The sequence below is a fragment of the Dipodomys spectabilis genome, unplaced genomic scaffold, assembly GCF_019054845.1.
Source record: "Dipodomys spectabilis isolate Male_0828 unplaced genomic scaffold, ASM1905484v1 ptg000158l, whole genome shotgun sequence".
Lineage (NCBI taxonomy): Eukaryota > Metazoa > Chordata > Mammalia > Rodentia > Heteromyidae > Dipodomys > Dipodomys spectabilis.
In genome coordinates, this window is record NW_024870835.1 from 8,007,043 (window position 1) to 8,022,257 (window position 15,215).

General features: G+C 39.1%; 1 protein-coding gene across 2 annotated transcripts in view; it reads left to right on the forward strand.

Annotated features, from left to right (window-relative positions):
- The window catches only part of Frem1 (FRAS1 related extracellular matrix 1), a 124,428-nt gene that overhangs the window by 65,123 nt on the left and 44,090 nt on the right, over positions 1–15,215 (forward strand). Inside the window, exons 23-26 of one of the 2 annotated variants that reach the window (XM_042692961.1) lie at positions 108–372; positions 8,298–8,712; positions 12,530–12,731; positions 14,142–14,286. In XM_042692961.1, coding sequence (XP_042548895.1) covers positions 108–372; positions 8,298–8,712; positions 12,530–12,731; positions 14,142–14,286 — 1,027 coding nt within the window. Of the gene's footprint in view, positions 1–107; positions 373–8,265; positions 8,713–12,529; positions 12,732–14,141; positions 14,287–15,215 lie in introns of those variants that run through there. The other variant, XM_042692963.1, reaches the window with a different exon arrangement.

Sequence of the window (15,215 nt, forward strand, 5' to 3'; positions counted from 1 at the left end):
ATAGTTTTGATTTGGGCATATTTTGGCCTTTCTTTGTTTTTTACCTTACCTTCAGTGTTAGCTATTTTTAAATGTGGTTACTGACCACAATCTTGTCTTCTACATAGGTGACATCGTCATTCTTACAAAACCACTGGTGGTGTCTAAAGGTGATCGGCGGATCCTGACGACCTCCACGCTCCTGGCTGTGGATGCAACAGACAGGCCTGAGGAACTGGTGTATGTCATCACCTCCCCTCCACAGCATGGCCAGGTGGAATACGTCCGCTATCCTGGAGTTCCCATCACAAGCTTCAGTCAAATGGATGTTGCAGGACAGACAGTTTGCTATGTTCACATGAGCAAGGCAGCAGTTTGCCATGACAGCTTCAGGTGAGCCACTTGGAACCTTTGCTGAATCTCTTCCTCTCATTAATTCTTAGAAAGTGAAAAGCGGGTATGTTCATATGCTATTCTTTGGTAACAATTTGGTAATGTCTCTCTCATAACATTACGTTGTATAGCCTAAGTGTGCATCATAAATTTTATTTTAAGAAGAAAGAAAGGAAAAGAAAAGGTGGGCATGGTAGCTCATGCTTATAATCACATTACATGGGTGGTGGTGACTGGGATGACCATAGTTTGAGGCCAGACTGGGAGAAGAGTTAGCAAGACCCTCATCTCAACCAATAAGTTAGCCAAGGGGGCAGGTACATGTAATCCTAGCTATTCAGGAGACAAATAAGAGGATCCCTATTCAGCGTGTCCTGGGCAAAAACTCAAGGCCCTATTTCCAAAATAAAGCAATAAGACTTGGGAACACAGCTCAAGTAATAGAGCATTTCCCTAGAAAGGGGGAGGCCCTGAGTTCAAACCTCAATGCTGCAAGCTGCAAATGGAAAAAAAGGGAGAGAAATAGGACAGTGTAATTTTGTTGCAGCTGTGTGTTTTAGCTGTATGAAAGATGAATGTGCATAGTTAAAATGATAGTAGCAAGGCAAGAAACTAGGGTCTGTGGGTGGCAAAAAAAATGCAGCTTGCAGGTCTAAAGCAAGCTCTTCTCAGAGATGAGTAAGAGACGCTGAGGGCTCTGGCCAAGGAAAGACACACAAAGTAATTTCCCTCCTCTCTGAGTATGTTTTTCCATCGGAGGGAAAGGCATTTATTAGCATAATAAATTTGGCATAAGCAGACACTGCCTTTTGACTCACAGTGTTCTTGTAAGTGTGTCATAAATCATGTTGTCACAAAGTGGATTCTGTTTCCCCTTAGAAACAATGTTATGATTAGGGACTGTGCACCTGGTCAAGAATTTTGTATCAAATACATCATTGAAGTGAATAACAGTCTGATGAAAAAGGCAAGGATACAGCATTAATAAAAATTTTTGTTCATTTAGAATATGGAAATTAGCTCCACGTCCCATAAAGCAAGAAAAACTCTAGATCTATCATCTCTCCTGGCAGCTCTCAAAGCTGGCTGTACCTAGGTGTGTGGGTAGAGGTTGACAGGCCGGGTGAGGATTAGGGCAGCTTGGACTGGCCCTCCAGGAACCTGATACATAAACCAGCCTTGAGTTTAACCGAATAAGAGCAATGATTTCTCTACCATATACACAGGGCCTCTAGCTCTAGTCAAATTCCCCATGTTTAATACAGCCTCTAAGACAAATGTAGCAAACTCCACATGATTTGTAAATGACAGAGTATTACCAAGGCATCCTTGCTCAAACACCATTCTCCTCTAGCATCCTTTTACCTATCTAAATTCAATATGGCTGCTAAGATTAAACAGAGTTTAAATGTCAGAAAGAGGATTGTTTTTGGTCCACCTTTGGAGCATTTAAAATGATTTCTGAAACATAATCTTGATAGTTCAAGTGTTAAACCAAGAATCTAGGGATGCTTGAACTAATAATACCGTCTTTTTGTTCTTGATGAATATTTTTTTTTTTCAGAAAATAACTTAAAATTTTTATATGGCAAATTTTATAAGCAGGCATTTGAAATATTAATTATATTCAACATTAATACATTTATATGTGACAGGTAAAGGCATGTGTTATGTATTGATACACACAAATGTCCTTGTATTCTAGATGCAGTTATTTTGTGTGAAATCTATACATTATGTAAATTAGATTGATCTAGTATTTCTTTTTGACTAAGCAGGACATGGCTAAATCTATTATGATGATCCTTAATGTGAAAATAGAGCTAACTCTCCAAGGACCATCCTCAGCCGATGAATATTCTTTAAGAAGCAGATACTTTCATTGATCAATGTCTTAGCCAAGTTTAATGTTCATTATATCATCAGAAGTTGGGGGGGGTGGGTGAGAGAAGGGCTCATTTGCTCTTCTTCCAGCTAGTTTGAGACATGGCATGGTGTTGGATTAAGGTACAACCTGTGACTTGTGGCCTTATGGAGTCCCTTGAGTTACACAGCCTTTCTATGGGGCTGCTCCTTTTCTTGCGAGAAATAGGGTGTTGCTCAATGCACCTGTCAAGGTGGATCACTGGGAGGTTGAAGTGAGTTTGTGCATGTAAGGTGCATAAAACAATACCTGGGGCATAGGGCAGAACTAAATAAGCAGTAGCTGACTTTATTATGTTCCTTATACAGTAAATATATTCTTTCCTTGAACTCCTTCTCTTTTTCCATCCTTATCTTGAAGCTTGACCTTGGAAGGGAAAAGAAGTGAGAATGAGGAGCAAACTTGGGATCTTTTGTTCTGTTCACTAATGGAGACCCATGTTTCTTGGCTTAACACATATGTGTCAGATACATTTTAATTTTACACCCAATTTCTGGAACTTCTTGTTTCTCTCTACTCCTGCTTTCCCAAGTCAATATCTACCAGGAAGTCTGCTAAAGTCATTAATGAGCATGTTACTCTGCTGGAAAAGCTAGCAAGCAAATGTTTATGGATGCTGAGAAATGGAGGTTAAGGATTGATGAGCTGATGAGAATAGAAAAGAAAATCTTTGTGTAAGAAAATGATACAGTAAAACCCTCCTAACTAACTCTTACAGTTGAAGGCATCTTAAAATTTAGTTGTCCCAGGAATGTCTCTATGTCTGGATGGGTACAGCCCTGGGCCATTGTCACAGTTTACTTATGGGACTTAGTTTTGTTTTGTTTTTTGACACTGGACTTTTGTTTCTGTTTTTCACACTGGACTTTTGGGTCAGGGATTCTTTAACAAAAAGACTGTTACTCTATTTCCTAAAGCCATTGAGTTGTATCAGTGGTGACAAAGAAATACAAGATGATGTGGGCTGGTATAGGGGCAGGGAATAACCTCATAAAAGGGGAATCAAGAGGATTGCAGTTAAAAGCCAGCTGTGATTCTTATCTCCAGTTAACCACCAAAAAGCCAGAAGTGGAGCTGTGATTCAAGTGGTAGAGCATTAGCTTTGAATACAAACGCTCAGGGATAGCCCATGCTCTGAGTTCAAGCCTTAGGACCGGCACACACACACACACACACACACACACACACACACACACACACACACACACACACACACACACACACACACACGAAGTGTGGCCTAAAGGAATGAAATCTCAGGTTGGTGCCTGTACATCTTTGTGGCTCTGCTCTTTATACTTAGTTTTGACTTTTTAACAAAGAGAATGCAGGCTGCAGGCCCTGATCTTTTGACAGTAATATTCAGCTAGAATTAAAAATATTGTTTTCTTGGGTTTATTTCTGTGTCATTTATGAAATTAAGGTTTTAGTATATAAAATTTATGGTTTCCACTAGTTAAAAAGTTAAAAAAAGTAAATTGATATAGAGCATCTCTCTGTGTGAGAAAAAGAAATACCCTTATTACCGATGTATGCACAAGATAAGCAAAGCTCTAAGGAGCAAAGGAAGATATCTAAATTCACATAACTGAGTAACAATGCTCACTTTGAAGCTCAGAGCTCATTTTCAGTAGAGAGTTTTTCCATAATACCTTGTTGTACCGAAAATTGTTGGGGACTATGCCTCGGTAGGAAGGAACCTCTTCCGTGTGTCATTCTGATTTTTGGCCAGCAGTTTTACATATTTATAATGGAAGAGCCTAGCATCTGCCCAAGATCTGCATTTTAATCTTGTCATTTCACTAACCCAATCACAGACCACTGTGTTGTTTGTCAGGTGGCTCTGAACCAAAGCTGAAAGCCTGTCTTAATGAAAGTGTGATGGGGCGCTTTTTAAAAATTAAATATATGCAACCAATCTAATCACCTAAATTTATGTGGCTTGCTATTAAATTTGGCAAGGAATTTGGCTGGGTAGAAGAGATAAATTCTGTGGTAGAGGAGTCTTCTCTCTCCCTCTTTTTACTGTAAGATATGACAGCATTAATTAAACAGGAGAGTTTAATGGTTGGATTTTTACCTTCTGCAAAAATATTTTGTGAATCATAAATTTCTCCTGCATTGTTTGGTGCTGCTGGCCTGGAAGAGAGATTTGGCAGCTTGTTCTAGGACAGACGATATCAAGTGATTAGCAAGCTGACTTCAGCTGCTGGCAGCCGGGTACTAAAAGAACATGCTAATGCCCTCCATTTTGACAGGCCGGCTGGACTTTTTTTTTTTTTTTCCTTTCTGAGGAGCTAGCGCTATTTATGATTCCATTTTTATCTTTTAAATGCCATGACAGATGGCAGATTCTTCAGCCAACTCTATTGCCAGGAAATGCAGAAAGCCTGAAAGCACCATGGTAATGGTGAAATCAGACCAGGCAAATACCCCAGACAAATCTGAAGTCATTCCCCCAAATTTTATGAAAAGCGTGGTCATCTTAGCTGTGGCTGCTTTAAAAAATTTTTTTTTGCAGGGGTGGGTATGGCAGGAGAAAATAAGCAAAATGCACCCACAGAGGGCACTGCTACCTTTATTTAGCCAGATTTTTACCATAAGATGGTTACCCACATAGCAATGGCACCACTGTTTTAAATCTTGAGAATATATTTGCAGAATTGGTGTGTGTGTGGTGTGTGTGTGTGTGTGTGTGTGTGTGCATGCGTGTGTGTGTGTGTGTTTGAGCATCTTTGGAATATCATCTGGTCCACTTTTGCAGACCTGAGCTGCACTGACCTTGTCTCATTTGCTTTGCTAGCTTCATTTTGCTTGGGAACCCAACCATAACCATTCACTCTGTCCCTTTCTGGTAATGCTGCTCTGCCGGTGAGTTGCAGTGCATTGTTACTCACAAAAGTGGAATGATGTATTTGATCCAGTCATGTTTAGAGATTGTATCCCCTTCCACCCCTGGCTTATTAGCTTTAGGTCAGTGCAGACAGCTGCCTCTGTGTCCCAGCTGGGAACACTGGCCTCAGTAAACATATTTCTTTCACTTCCATGGTCCCTGGCCTGCATGCCCTCGTTCCCATCTGTCTGATGGCAGGCTGCCTATTTCCACTGTGGTCAGATCCCCAGCATCGGGCAGGAGGAGTCTGAGCTAGACAGCCGGATCACGAGACAACGTCAGTGCCCACATGGAGGTCACACACATGTCGAGCAAATGCAGCAGTCCTGACACCACGCTTGGAGGACCTTAGCCTCAAAGGACATCTTCATCATTGTGTCTCTATGGAGGAAAATCAGAGTTAGACATTAAAAATGGCTGCATCAGATGGAGCCTGGTGTTCATTGATCCTCATCTCTCTCCTTGTTTGCCCTTTCTTCTCTTTCCTTCTATGCTGATACCTGACAGGTTTTTAATGGGGCACAGAGCTTTAAAAGTCCCCAATTATTGCTAATACTAAACATCTATGTCCTTTGGCCTACACTGATGCTACATTTTCAATGGCTGATTCAAAACGCTACCGAAGCACATTGGATATTAGGATGAGGCAGGAGATAGAGAGAGAGCCATTTCACTTGTGAAATAGGGTTAAATGGGCAATGAGAAATCTACTTCAGGCGTGATGTAGGTAAAAGAGAGCTTGGAAGTCATATCTCTAAGTTCTTATTTCACCTTGAGTCTAGGGGGAGGGCAGAATATGGAAAAGTAACAGAGAAAGAATAGAATAAAAGCACATTTTCATGAAAGATTTTGCCTGAGAAATACAGCATGATTTTATATCCAGAGTATATATGACTTTCGGGTAGACTCTGCCCAGGTGACTAAAGTAAAATTTGAAATAACATAAAATATCCTCTAGGTATGCTTCTTTTGTGTGTTTTTGTTTAATGCAAAAATAAGTCTTATAACACTTCTTGAGCAACAAAATTGCCTTAGTTGCTTAGAATATACTAATCAAAGATTTAGCTTTACAAAAGGAAAACTGATTTGTTTTAAGAGAAGTGATTTTACCCCATCTGAAAGGAACTTGAGAACCTGAAGAAAATGCTGCTGTTGAATAATAAAGTAACTTACATTCTTTACAAACATAGATATGTGAAATGTCACATTTCACTTTGTATGTGTATCTCATTTAGTCATTTCAGCTTTGAGGGGCATTGGTTCCTTGTTCTGGGTATTACATCACTATCTTGTAGATAGTCTCAGTGACCCTAATTAGAAAACTCAAATCCTTTAGCCTTGCCTTTAAAGCAAAATATATACTCAACAACCCACCTGTCTTCCTATACTTTTTGTGGAATTAGTCTTCTTCCTGGATTCTTTGTCTGGGTCCAGTGTGTTCCCCTTACCTAGTTTCAGGTTTCTTTATGGTTAGATGAAAAGTTCTAACCCCTAAACCTTAAATGACCAGACACAGTCTAGGAGCTGGAGTTTGATGTAAGTGGTAGAGTGCTTAATTCGTAAGTGCAAGGCCCTTGGTTAAATCCCCAATACCATAAAAAATAAAATTAAAATATAAAAACAAAGAAATTATTAGGACTGGAGGTTGACTTGAGCCATACAGTGCCTGGCCCTGAGTTCAAGCCCAGTACTCCTACAAACAAAATAATTTGTTAGTTGAATTTGTTAGACTGCTAAAATAAATATAAGCTTCATCTCTAGTCTAGGAAAAAAAATCTTCAAAGAGAATTTTTCATGCAAGATACCTTACCAGCAAAGTTAGTACTGTTTTTGGAGATGATAACTGTAATCCTCATGGATATTTCTAGCAACTATGTACATGTACAGAAGGAAATGAAGAAGACCTGACTGTGGTTAATCCCCAAATCCCCATTTGGTCTATGGTAGATCATCAATCTCATGTAATAGTAGTGGTTTCTTAACTTTTTGCAGTTTTGATATTGCTTCTTAATTGAATAATTTCATGATTTTCTTAATTTTTTTTAAAAATAAAATGAACATGTTGAAATGTTATAAAGTTCACTTCAATTAGTGTTACCAGGAAAATGATTGCAATGGGTAAACTGGGACTTAGTGATCAATACCATCAAAAGCATGTTGTGGTATCATACACCCAATACAGTAAGAGATGCCTTATGCTTTAGTAGGTATTATTTTACCTATGTCTTCCTCGTGTTCGTGGTGTTCAAGTGTACAACTCTTTTTCAGCAGGTTACTAAACCAGCGCTTATTTACAACTCTTTTAGAGTAGAAGGAATAGGGTCAAAAGGCCCAAGTTCTAGTCCTGACTTAGCATTGTACCTGCCTTATCTTCTCCCATCAAGTTTCTGAATCTTTCTTTCTTTCTTTTTTTTTTTTTAGACAGGGAAGGACTCCTTGTTTAGCACAACTCTAACACCTTAAAAGGAGCAAAGTAAAAGAACATGTAAATGGCTAGAGGTCAGAGTCTTGCAAAGTATTGTAGAGTTGGAACTCAGTGATCACCTGTTCCAGCTCCTTCGTTGGCGTAGAAACAAGGCCCAGAAAGGAGATGTAGCTAAAACGATATCGCTGAGTAATGTGATCTGCCCTTAAGAGATTTGCCAGGGAAACATGTGAATAGACAAATTAATCAAATTCAGCCTTTTTTTGGTACTTCCTCTGTTGGCTCTCTATCAGTCTTCAAAGTTCAGCTTATTATATTCCCATGGAAAAATACAATTGCAAATTTCTTAATATATAAAAATGAGCATATGCTTCTAACTCATACACTAAGTCTAATTGGATGTAAAATTCCTATTTGGGATAAGGAACCACATTGAACAGACAAACCCACTTGCTCCATCAATTCTGAGAAAGGACCTCTTGGACAAAGAGTGTTCCCTTTGTGTGTTACCAGTGGGAGGTTTACTGACAAAGAGACATTCTTCTCAAAGATCTGCCCTTGATTTTTCATTTGAGTCACACCACCACATATCCTTTAGTAAAGGTGTGTATTGTTATCATTTCATTCCAGTAGCTGGTGACACCAGAATCCATGCTGAAGGCTGCCTTGCCTCTCTTTGCCAGATTCATCATCAGTAATGGACTGCAGACAAAGCATGGGGTGTTTGAAATCATACTGGAGACTGTGGACAAAGCCTTGCCTGTGGTGACCAGGAACAAAGGGCTGAGGTTGGCTGAAGGGGCCATGAGTCTGCTCTCCCCTGACCAACTCCAAGTGACTGACCCAGATACCTCTGCAGAAAACCTCACCTTCATCCTGGATCAGCTCCCACAGCATGGCAAGCTCTACCTAAGGGGGTCAGTGCTGATCCAACTCAATTTTACTCAGCAGGATGTGGACAGCAGGAAGGTGGCCTATCAGCACTCAGGAGGTCACTCTCACACAGACTGCTTTACTTTTGTGGTCACAGATAGGACAAACCGTGGCTTTGTTGTGGATGGGAGAGTGCAGGAAGAGCCTGTTTCATTCACCATTCAGGCAAGTATGGGCTTGGGTATCTGTAGCATGGAGGGCACATCAATATGGCTGAAATGTCATGGTACCTGTTCATGGGGTACAGACTGATATTAAGAGTTGGTGGTGGCACATTTTGCATGGGCAGTAGAGTTAAACAGGCCTAGTGTGAATTTCTTTTTGTCATTTGCTAGCTGTGAAACCTCGAGTTATTTAGCATTTTCTAAGTCTACTGTTCTTTCTTTGACAAAGCATGTCTATAACCAGCTTAGGTTGCCGGGTAGTAGCATTTCCTGAAATATATTTGATATCCAATTTCAAGACGATAATAGCTACCTTCTTAGAGTGATGTTTGTTGGTTTGTATTTCCTTTTGGCATTTCATAATTTTCAGCTGAACATGTGAAAGCTTACAGGGCAACATCAGTATGTCCAATATACTAATGATGCAGATAGAAGCAGCAACTTCCATTTTGTGTTGTTGTTAACTAAAGGACGGACCTACTTTCCTTAAACTTCATTGGATTCTCCTGAGAATCTCATGAGATTAGTTTTTATCATCTACATTTTGAAAATGAAGCAACTGAAATTCAGAAGCTACATGATTTGATCACATCCATACAAAGGCCTCGAATCTTTCTGGTTGCAAGTTCTGTATTCCTCCCATGGCATTCCACTGCACATTTGTTGTCTCTTTCGATGATTCTTAGAGGACATAATGTGTTTTTCTTCTTTTAGTCAAAACACATCAAGCATGTTCTGGCTCTCAACATTTTAAATCTACAAATCTCCTCCCCTTGGATGGAGTTCACCCCAGTCTACACACTTCCAACAGCTAAAACATTGGAATTTTGTCTATACTTCAGGATACTCTCCAACTAGTAAAATAATTCTATTTTCACCTTGCTCTTTAGTGTCTGCATTAGGGCTCTGTAGAGAAACAGAAAATAAGTGTGTGTGTGTGTGTGTGTGTGTGTGTGTGTGTATGTGTGAGAGATGTATATAGTATGAATATGTTTGTCTAGATTAGATAAACAAAGAATGGGGGGAAGGGAAAGAGAAGGAGAGGGTTTGGGGGGAGAGAGAGAAAAATGAAGACTTATTTTAAGGAACTGGCACATGCAAATGTAGTGTCTGGCACGTCCATGATGTACAGAGCAAGCCAATAGGCTAAAATCTCCATGGTGTTGATATTACCATTGTGAATCCAAAGGTAGTATGAAGGCAAAGTCCGTTCTTCATTGGAGGCCCATGATCTTTTCTCTTAAGGAACATGGTGGATGGAATGAGTCATGGTGAGAGCTCCTCACTCACTTTAGAGAGAGAAATCCACTTTACTCAAAGTCTATTGATTGAAACAAGAATCACAGCTGGAAATATAACTTCACTAAAGTATCTAGCCTAATGTTTGACCAGCATAGTATTATGACATCATAACCTAGCAATATTGGCTCACAAAATTAGCCTCCAGAGTGTCTATCTAGGGTTGGAAGTCATGATAACAGACTGAGAGTTAGACAAATCTTTGGTACTTGTCCAGAAAATATGGTGAAATGATGATACATTGGCTAAGAAGAGAAACATTACATCATCGATACAAGTGTCACTGATAGGTTATGTTTGACTCAGATTTGTAGAGTTATACATTCTGAGTGAAGACATAGAGCTTCATCCAGCATTCTAGGACAGAAATAGAAGTTGCGATGGCCTTTGTAGAAAGTTCCATAATGTGCAGGAATCCTAACATCATTATGTGTAAAAACCTCACAAGGAAAGCTTAGATGATATCCTGAAATTTCCCTGTACCCCTAGTGTCTCTGTTCAGAGAGATGAAGAGGCCCAGGGAATGGCTGGCCCTGCCAGCAGTATAGTAAAGATAGCATCTTCTGTTTCTTGCTTTTACGAGCTTTTCCTGACAAGACAATCTTAACATTTACTGCTACTGAGTGATGCATTGCTCTGAACAAGTGTACCAAGGATGGAGGAACTGCTTTAATGGTGGGCTGTGGGTCTCCAAGGGCAAAGCTGCTAGAAGTAACGTGAGCAAAACACAGAGATACTGGACTGACTCCAGTGGGTCATAGCCTGACGTTCTTTTGGTAGCAATCTGTAGGGCCTCTGTAAAGGCAACAGAGCTTAAGTGAGGCAGAAAGGACCCTCCCATTGCTTCTATGGGCCTGGCATGTGTGGGAAGCATTTTAGTAAATCTAATAGGAGTAGTCAAAAGATATAGCCCTCCTTAAAAAAAGTTGCACCCCAGTGTTTTAAGATACTTTTGGTATACTGAGAAATGGCTTAGTGCTGAGAGTGTGGATGAACTAATAGAGCTTGCCTAGGCTGTGAGATTTTTTAAGGAAAAAGCTAAAGGGTTAATAAGAGTAGGATATTTTTGACCATGACTATGACCAGAAGCACAGTAGAGGACCAAGCAACTCGAGTTTAGATACTTTTTTTTTAACCAATGACCCCAGCAAGCATTTATTGATTTTATTTATTACCCTCCCTCTTTTATGTCCTCCATCCTTTCCCCATTGCCTTCCCTTCCTCCTACTCCTCCTTCCTTGCTATCTCTCCCTCCTTCTTCCCCAACCCCCTCTTGTTACTGAATTTAACTGAAGGGTCATAAATTGCTTGAGGAACACTCTGCCACTTGAGCCACACCATTGATCCTTTTACTTTTTTTATTTTTTAAACAAAGTCTCCCTCTTTTGCACAGACCAGCATGAGCCTCAGATGGCAATCTTTGTACTCTTACTAAATACGCCTAAGTAGTTAGGATTGCAGATGTAGTAAGGTTGAGAACTAAGAGTTTAGGAGTGACAGAAAGAGAGGGAACTTTCTTGGATCTGTCTTCTGGTACCAGTGATGAATTTGTGCGAATCCATGCAAACCTGCTTTATCTAGAATGACCTATAACAACCATTTGCAAGGTAGGTTGCGTTCCATAGCAATAACTACATGATTACATAAAGATGAAGTCATGTAGGGTCTGAACCTGTCCTCTGTCTTCGCTCTTGGTCAGCTGCCTGTTCTCTGTCCTCACAAGTCTAATCCACATATGGAGTCAGCTGGTCCTCCTCTTCAAGGAAAGAGTATGCAAATCCTGACTGTAATCATATGGGCATTGTTCTGAGGTATTTCCATTTCTTTTTCTGTGCCAGTCTTGGGGCTTGACCTCCAAGGGCCTGGTCACTGTTTCTGAGCTTTTTTGGCTCAAGGCTAGTGCTCTATCATTTGAACCATAGCTCCACTTTTGGTGGTTAATTAAAGAATCTCACAGAATTTCCTGTCTGGGCTGGCTTCGAATGGTGATACTTAGATCTCAGCTCCCTAAGTAGTTAGAATTACAGGTGTGAGCCACCAATGCCTGGAGATATTTCTATACTTAGGGAACACTTCTGTCAGGTGAACAAAGGCCCATGAAAATTTTCTGTTTTTGGAAAGACTTAGAATTCTGTTTCTTAAATCATCGAACACTATAGAATTCTTGGATCAGTATTAGTGAATTTGTTCAACAAATATTCCTGGGAGCTTGCTGTGGTCCAGGCCTTGTATACCACAGCACATGCTCTCAATGAAGCTTACATCTTAAGAGAGAAATGGGGGTCAGGTAGATTCATAGAATTGGGAACAAGGTTAACTAAGGAAATTTGACCTGTTTCAGATAATGTGACATTTGCTGTAAACAAATAAGCATTAACAGAAACAAACAAATAGGGTATTTAAGGAATCTGATGCTTAGGAAAGTTCATCATTATTGAATCATGAAAGCCCACATGAGCTCCATATTGCATGGATGAGAAGCCTTTGGATAACCTTGTATGTGATTATTGACAATTCAGGTAGACCAGTTGGACAAAACAGCCCCCCGGATCACACACTTACATTTCCCTTCTCAAGTGAGCCTCCTAAAAAATGGCTGTTATGGGATTTACATCACTTCCCATGTGCTGAAGGCATCAGACCCTGACACCGAGGATGATGAGATTATCTTTAAGATTTTACGAGGCCCACTATATGGACATCTGGAGAACACAACAACAGGTACTGGCTTTCTTGATCCTTATAATTGTTCATTGTAAACCACCCAGTGGCTAACAGGGCTAGAGATGAATTTAATTATGTGCAGACCCATTGATGAGTGCTCCCTAGGGCTCCTGATGGATGCAGTTTATAAATCAATAGCAGTGCTAAGAAAGGTTGGTAGCCCAGCCTTTCTAAATTCATCTAGACTGGGAGAAAGAACCAAATACTGGTAAACAGCTGTTGATGGTTTACAATTTTTCAATAGCTAGATGGTATTCAGAATATACATTGCCAGAGCCAGGTTCATATTTGTGACTTTTCTTCCACTATAAATTCTAAGTGATGTTGGTTATTTGAAAAAAAATAGTTTTTTTTCCTAATGCTTCCTCTGGAGTTTGTATTATTTCTGCTTTATGAAGACATATATGATAATCTTTACAATAAAATAAAATTTAAAAAAGAAATAATATGATAATGCTATGATAATATATCACTATACAAGATGATACGGAATTATAGAGAATAATTGTTATAACTTTCTACTCCCTTTTTCATATATATATAGATAAAACTCATACATATATGAATTTTATACATATATATGTATACATGTATAACTCATATACATATATATGTATACATATATATGTATAACTCATATATATGAGTTATATATATATACATGAACTAATTATATATATATATAATTTTTTTAGGCAGTACTAGGAATTGAACTCAGGGTCTTTACATTTGCAAGGGGGTGCTCTCCAGTTGATCAGTTAATTTCAAGGTAGGATCTTGCTTTATGCTGGGTTGGCCTGAGCTGAGACTCTTCTACCTGTCCCTGTGTTGGCCAGGCATACTTCACTGTGCCTGGCCATTGCACTTCCTCTGTAGCTGCCACTGTGCCTAAAAATTGGCTGATGTGGAATCTTGAGAACTTTTATACCAGGCTGGTCTTCAGTCTTGATCTTCAAATCTCCACCTCCCAAAGTAGCTAGGATTACAACCTTGAGCCTTCAGTCCCAATTTTTTATTTATGCATTTTTTAAGTCAAGCACTTCTGAACCCAAGTAAATTTAAGGCTTACATTAAATTCATTCCTTAGAATTTCATTTCCTTACCCCCTTTTTAAAATGTATGTTAGCCCAAAACATAGTTAAGTACTTGGTCGTTATGCATTTCCTCTCATTGTCCTGTATAAATAGGAACATGAATCTGGATTTTTTGCCACTCTGCTGAAATATTACCAAACCTAGAACCATGTCTGATTATATTGTACTTACTTTGCAACTCATTAAAAAATGTATAATGTTCTTTAGCTATCCTTTAAAACCATGTCCCAAATTGATAAGCAATTTTACCATCTCTTCTGTAAATGTTTAGCTTGATTACTCATAAAAGCTATGTGTTTCTTTATTTCTGTAGGTGAATTTATCCATGAGAAATTTAGCCAAAAGGATTTGAACAGTAAGACTATTCTTTATATGATAAACCCATCTTTGGAAGTAAATTCAGATTTCATGGAACTTCAAGTCACCGACCCCACAGGGAACTCTGCAACCCCTCAAATGTAAATTCTTTTGATGATTCAAAAGCTCTGCATTTCATGTTCAAAATTCATCTGACTAGGAAAGTTCAGTGATCTTTTTCAAGTAAAACTATCAAGATAAGTTGATAGATCATATCATAATCTCATAGAATTTGTTTTGGAGAAAGACTTTTAGGTTTTAATTGCTCAATAATAGGAAAGCCAGAAGCTTTTTGTTGTTGTTGTTGCTGCTGCTGTTATTTTTTATTTGAAAATGCTAAAAACAGAAGGGTTACATTTCCATAAGTCAGCAGAGTACAAAGAGCTATTAACTTTATATGGAAACATTCAAAGGTTAAGCAAATAGTGTCACACTTTGCACATATGTGCAGAATTTCACAGTCAGGCACAGGACACTAGCAGGAGGCTGAAGCTTGAGGTTTATGTGTAAATCGTGCAGCCAGAGGTCACTCTAAGACCACATTAGTAATCAGACTCCTCTGCAATAGAGCATGGAGAATGAAATAGTCAGCCTAAAACTGCCTTCAGTATAACCTTATCCCAGGCAAGATGAAGATAGCATAAAGTGGAAAACAGATGAGATGGTATTAAGCAATATTTAGAAGCATAATAAAGGTTATGAATCTCAGAATCTCAGAATAACAAATAGTCAAAATCCACAAACAGACCATAGTCATTTCATGAACTGAGTCCCTACTCCAGCCTTGTCTTCAGTGTCAGTGATAAATAATTTTACTTGCTGACAGACGGGCCTACAAAAGTCTATCAGTTCACTTTTCCTTATGCTGTTTTCCCCCAGCTTTTAAAATTTTCATTCCTTTCCCAGACAACTCAAGGAGGAGTTCCTCACTTCTAACTTTTGTAGTCATCATTTCCTAGACACACTAAACAGCATAAATGCGTGTAGCCTTCATTGTTACTATGTTCCTTTATGAACAAATATGAACAAA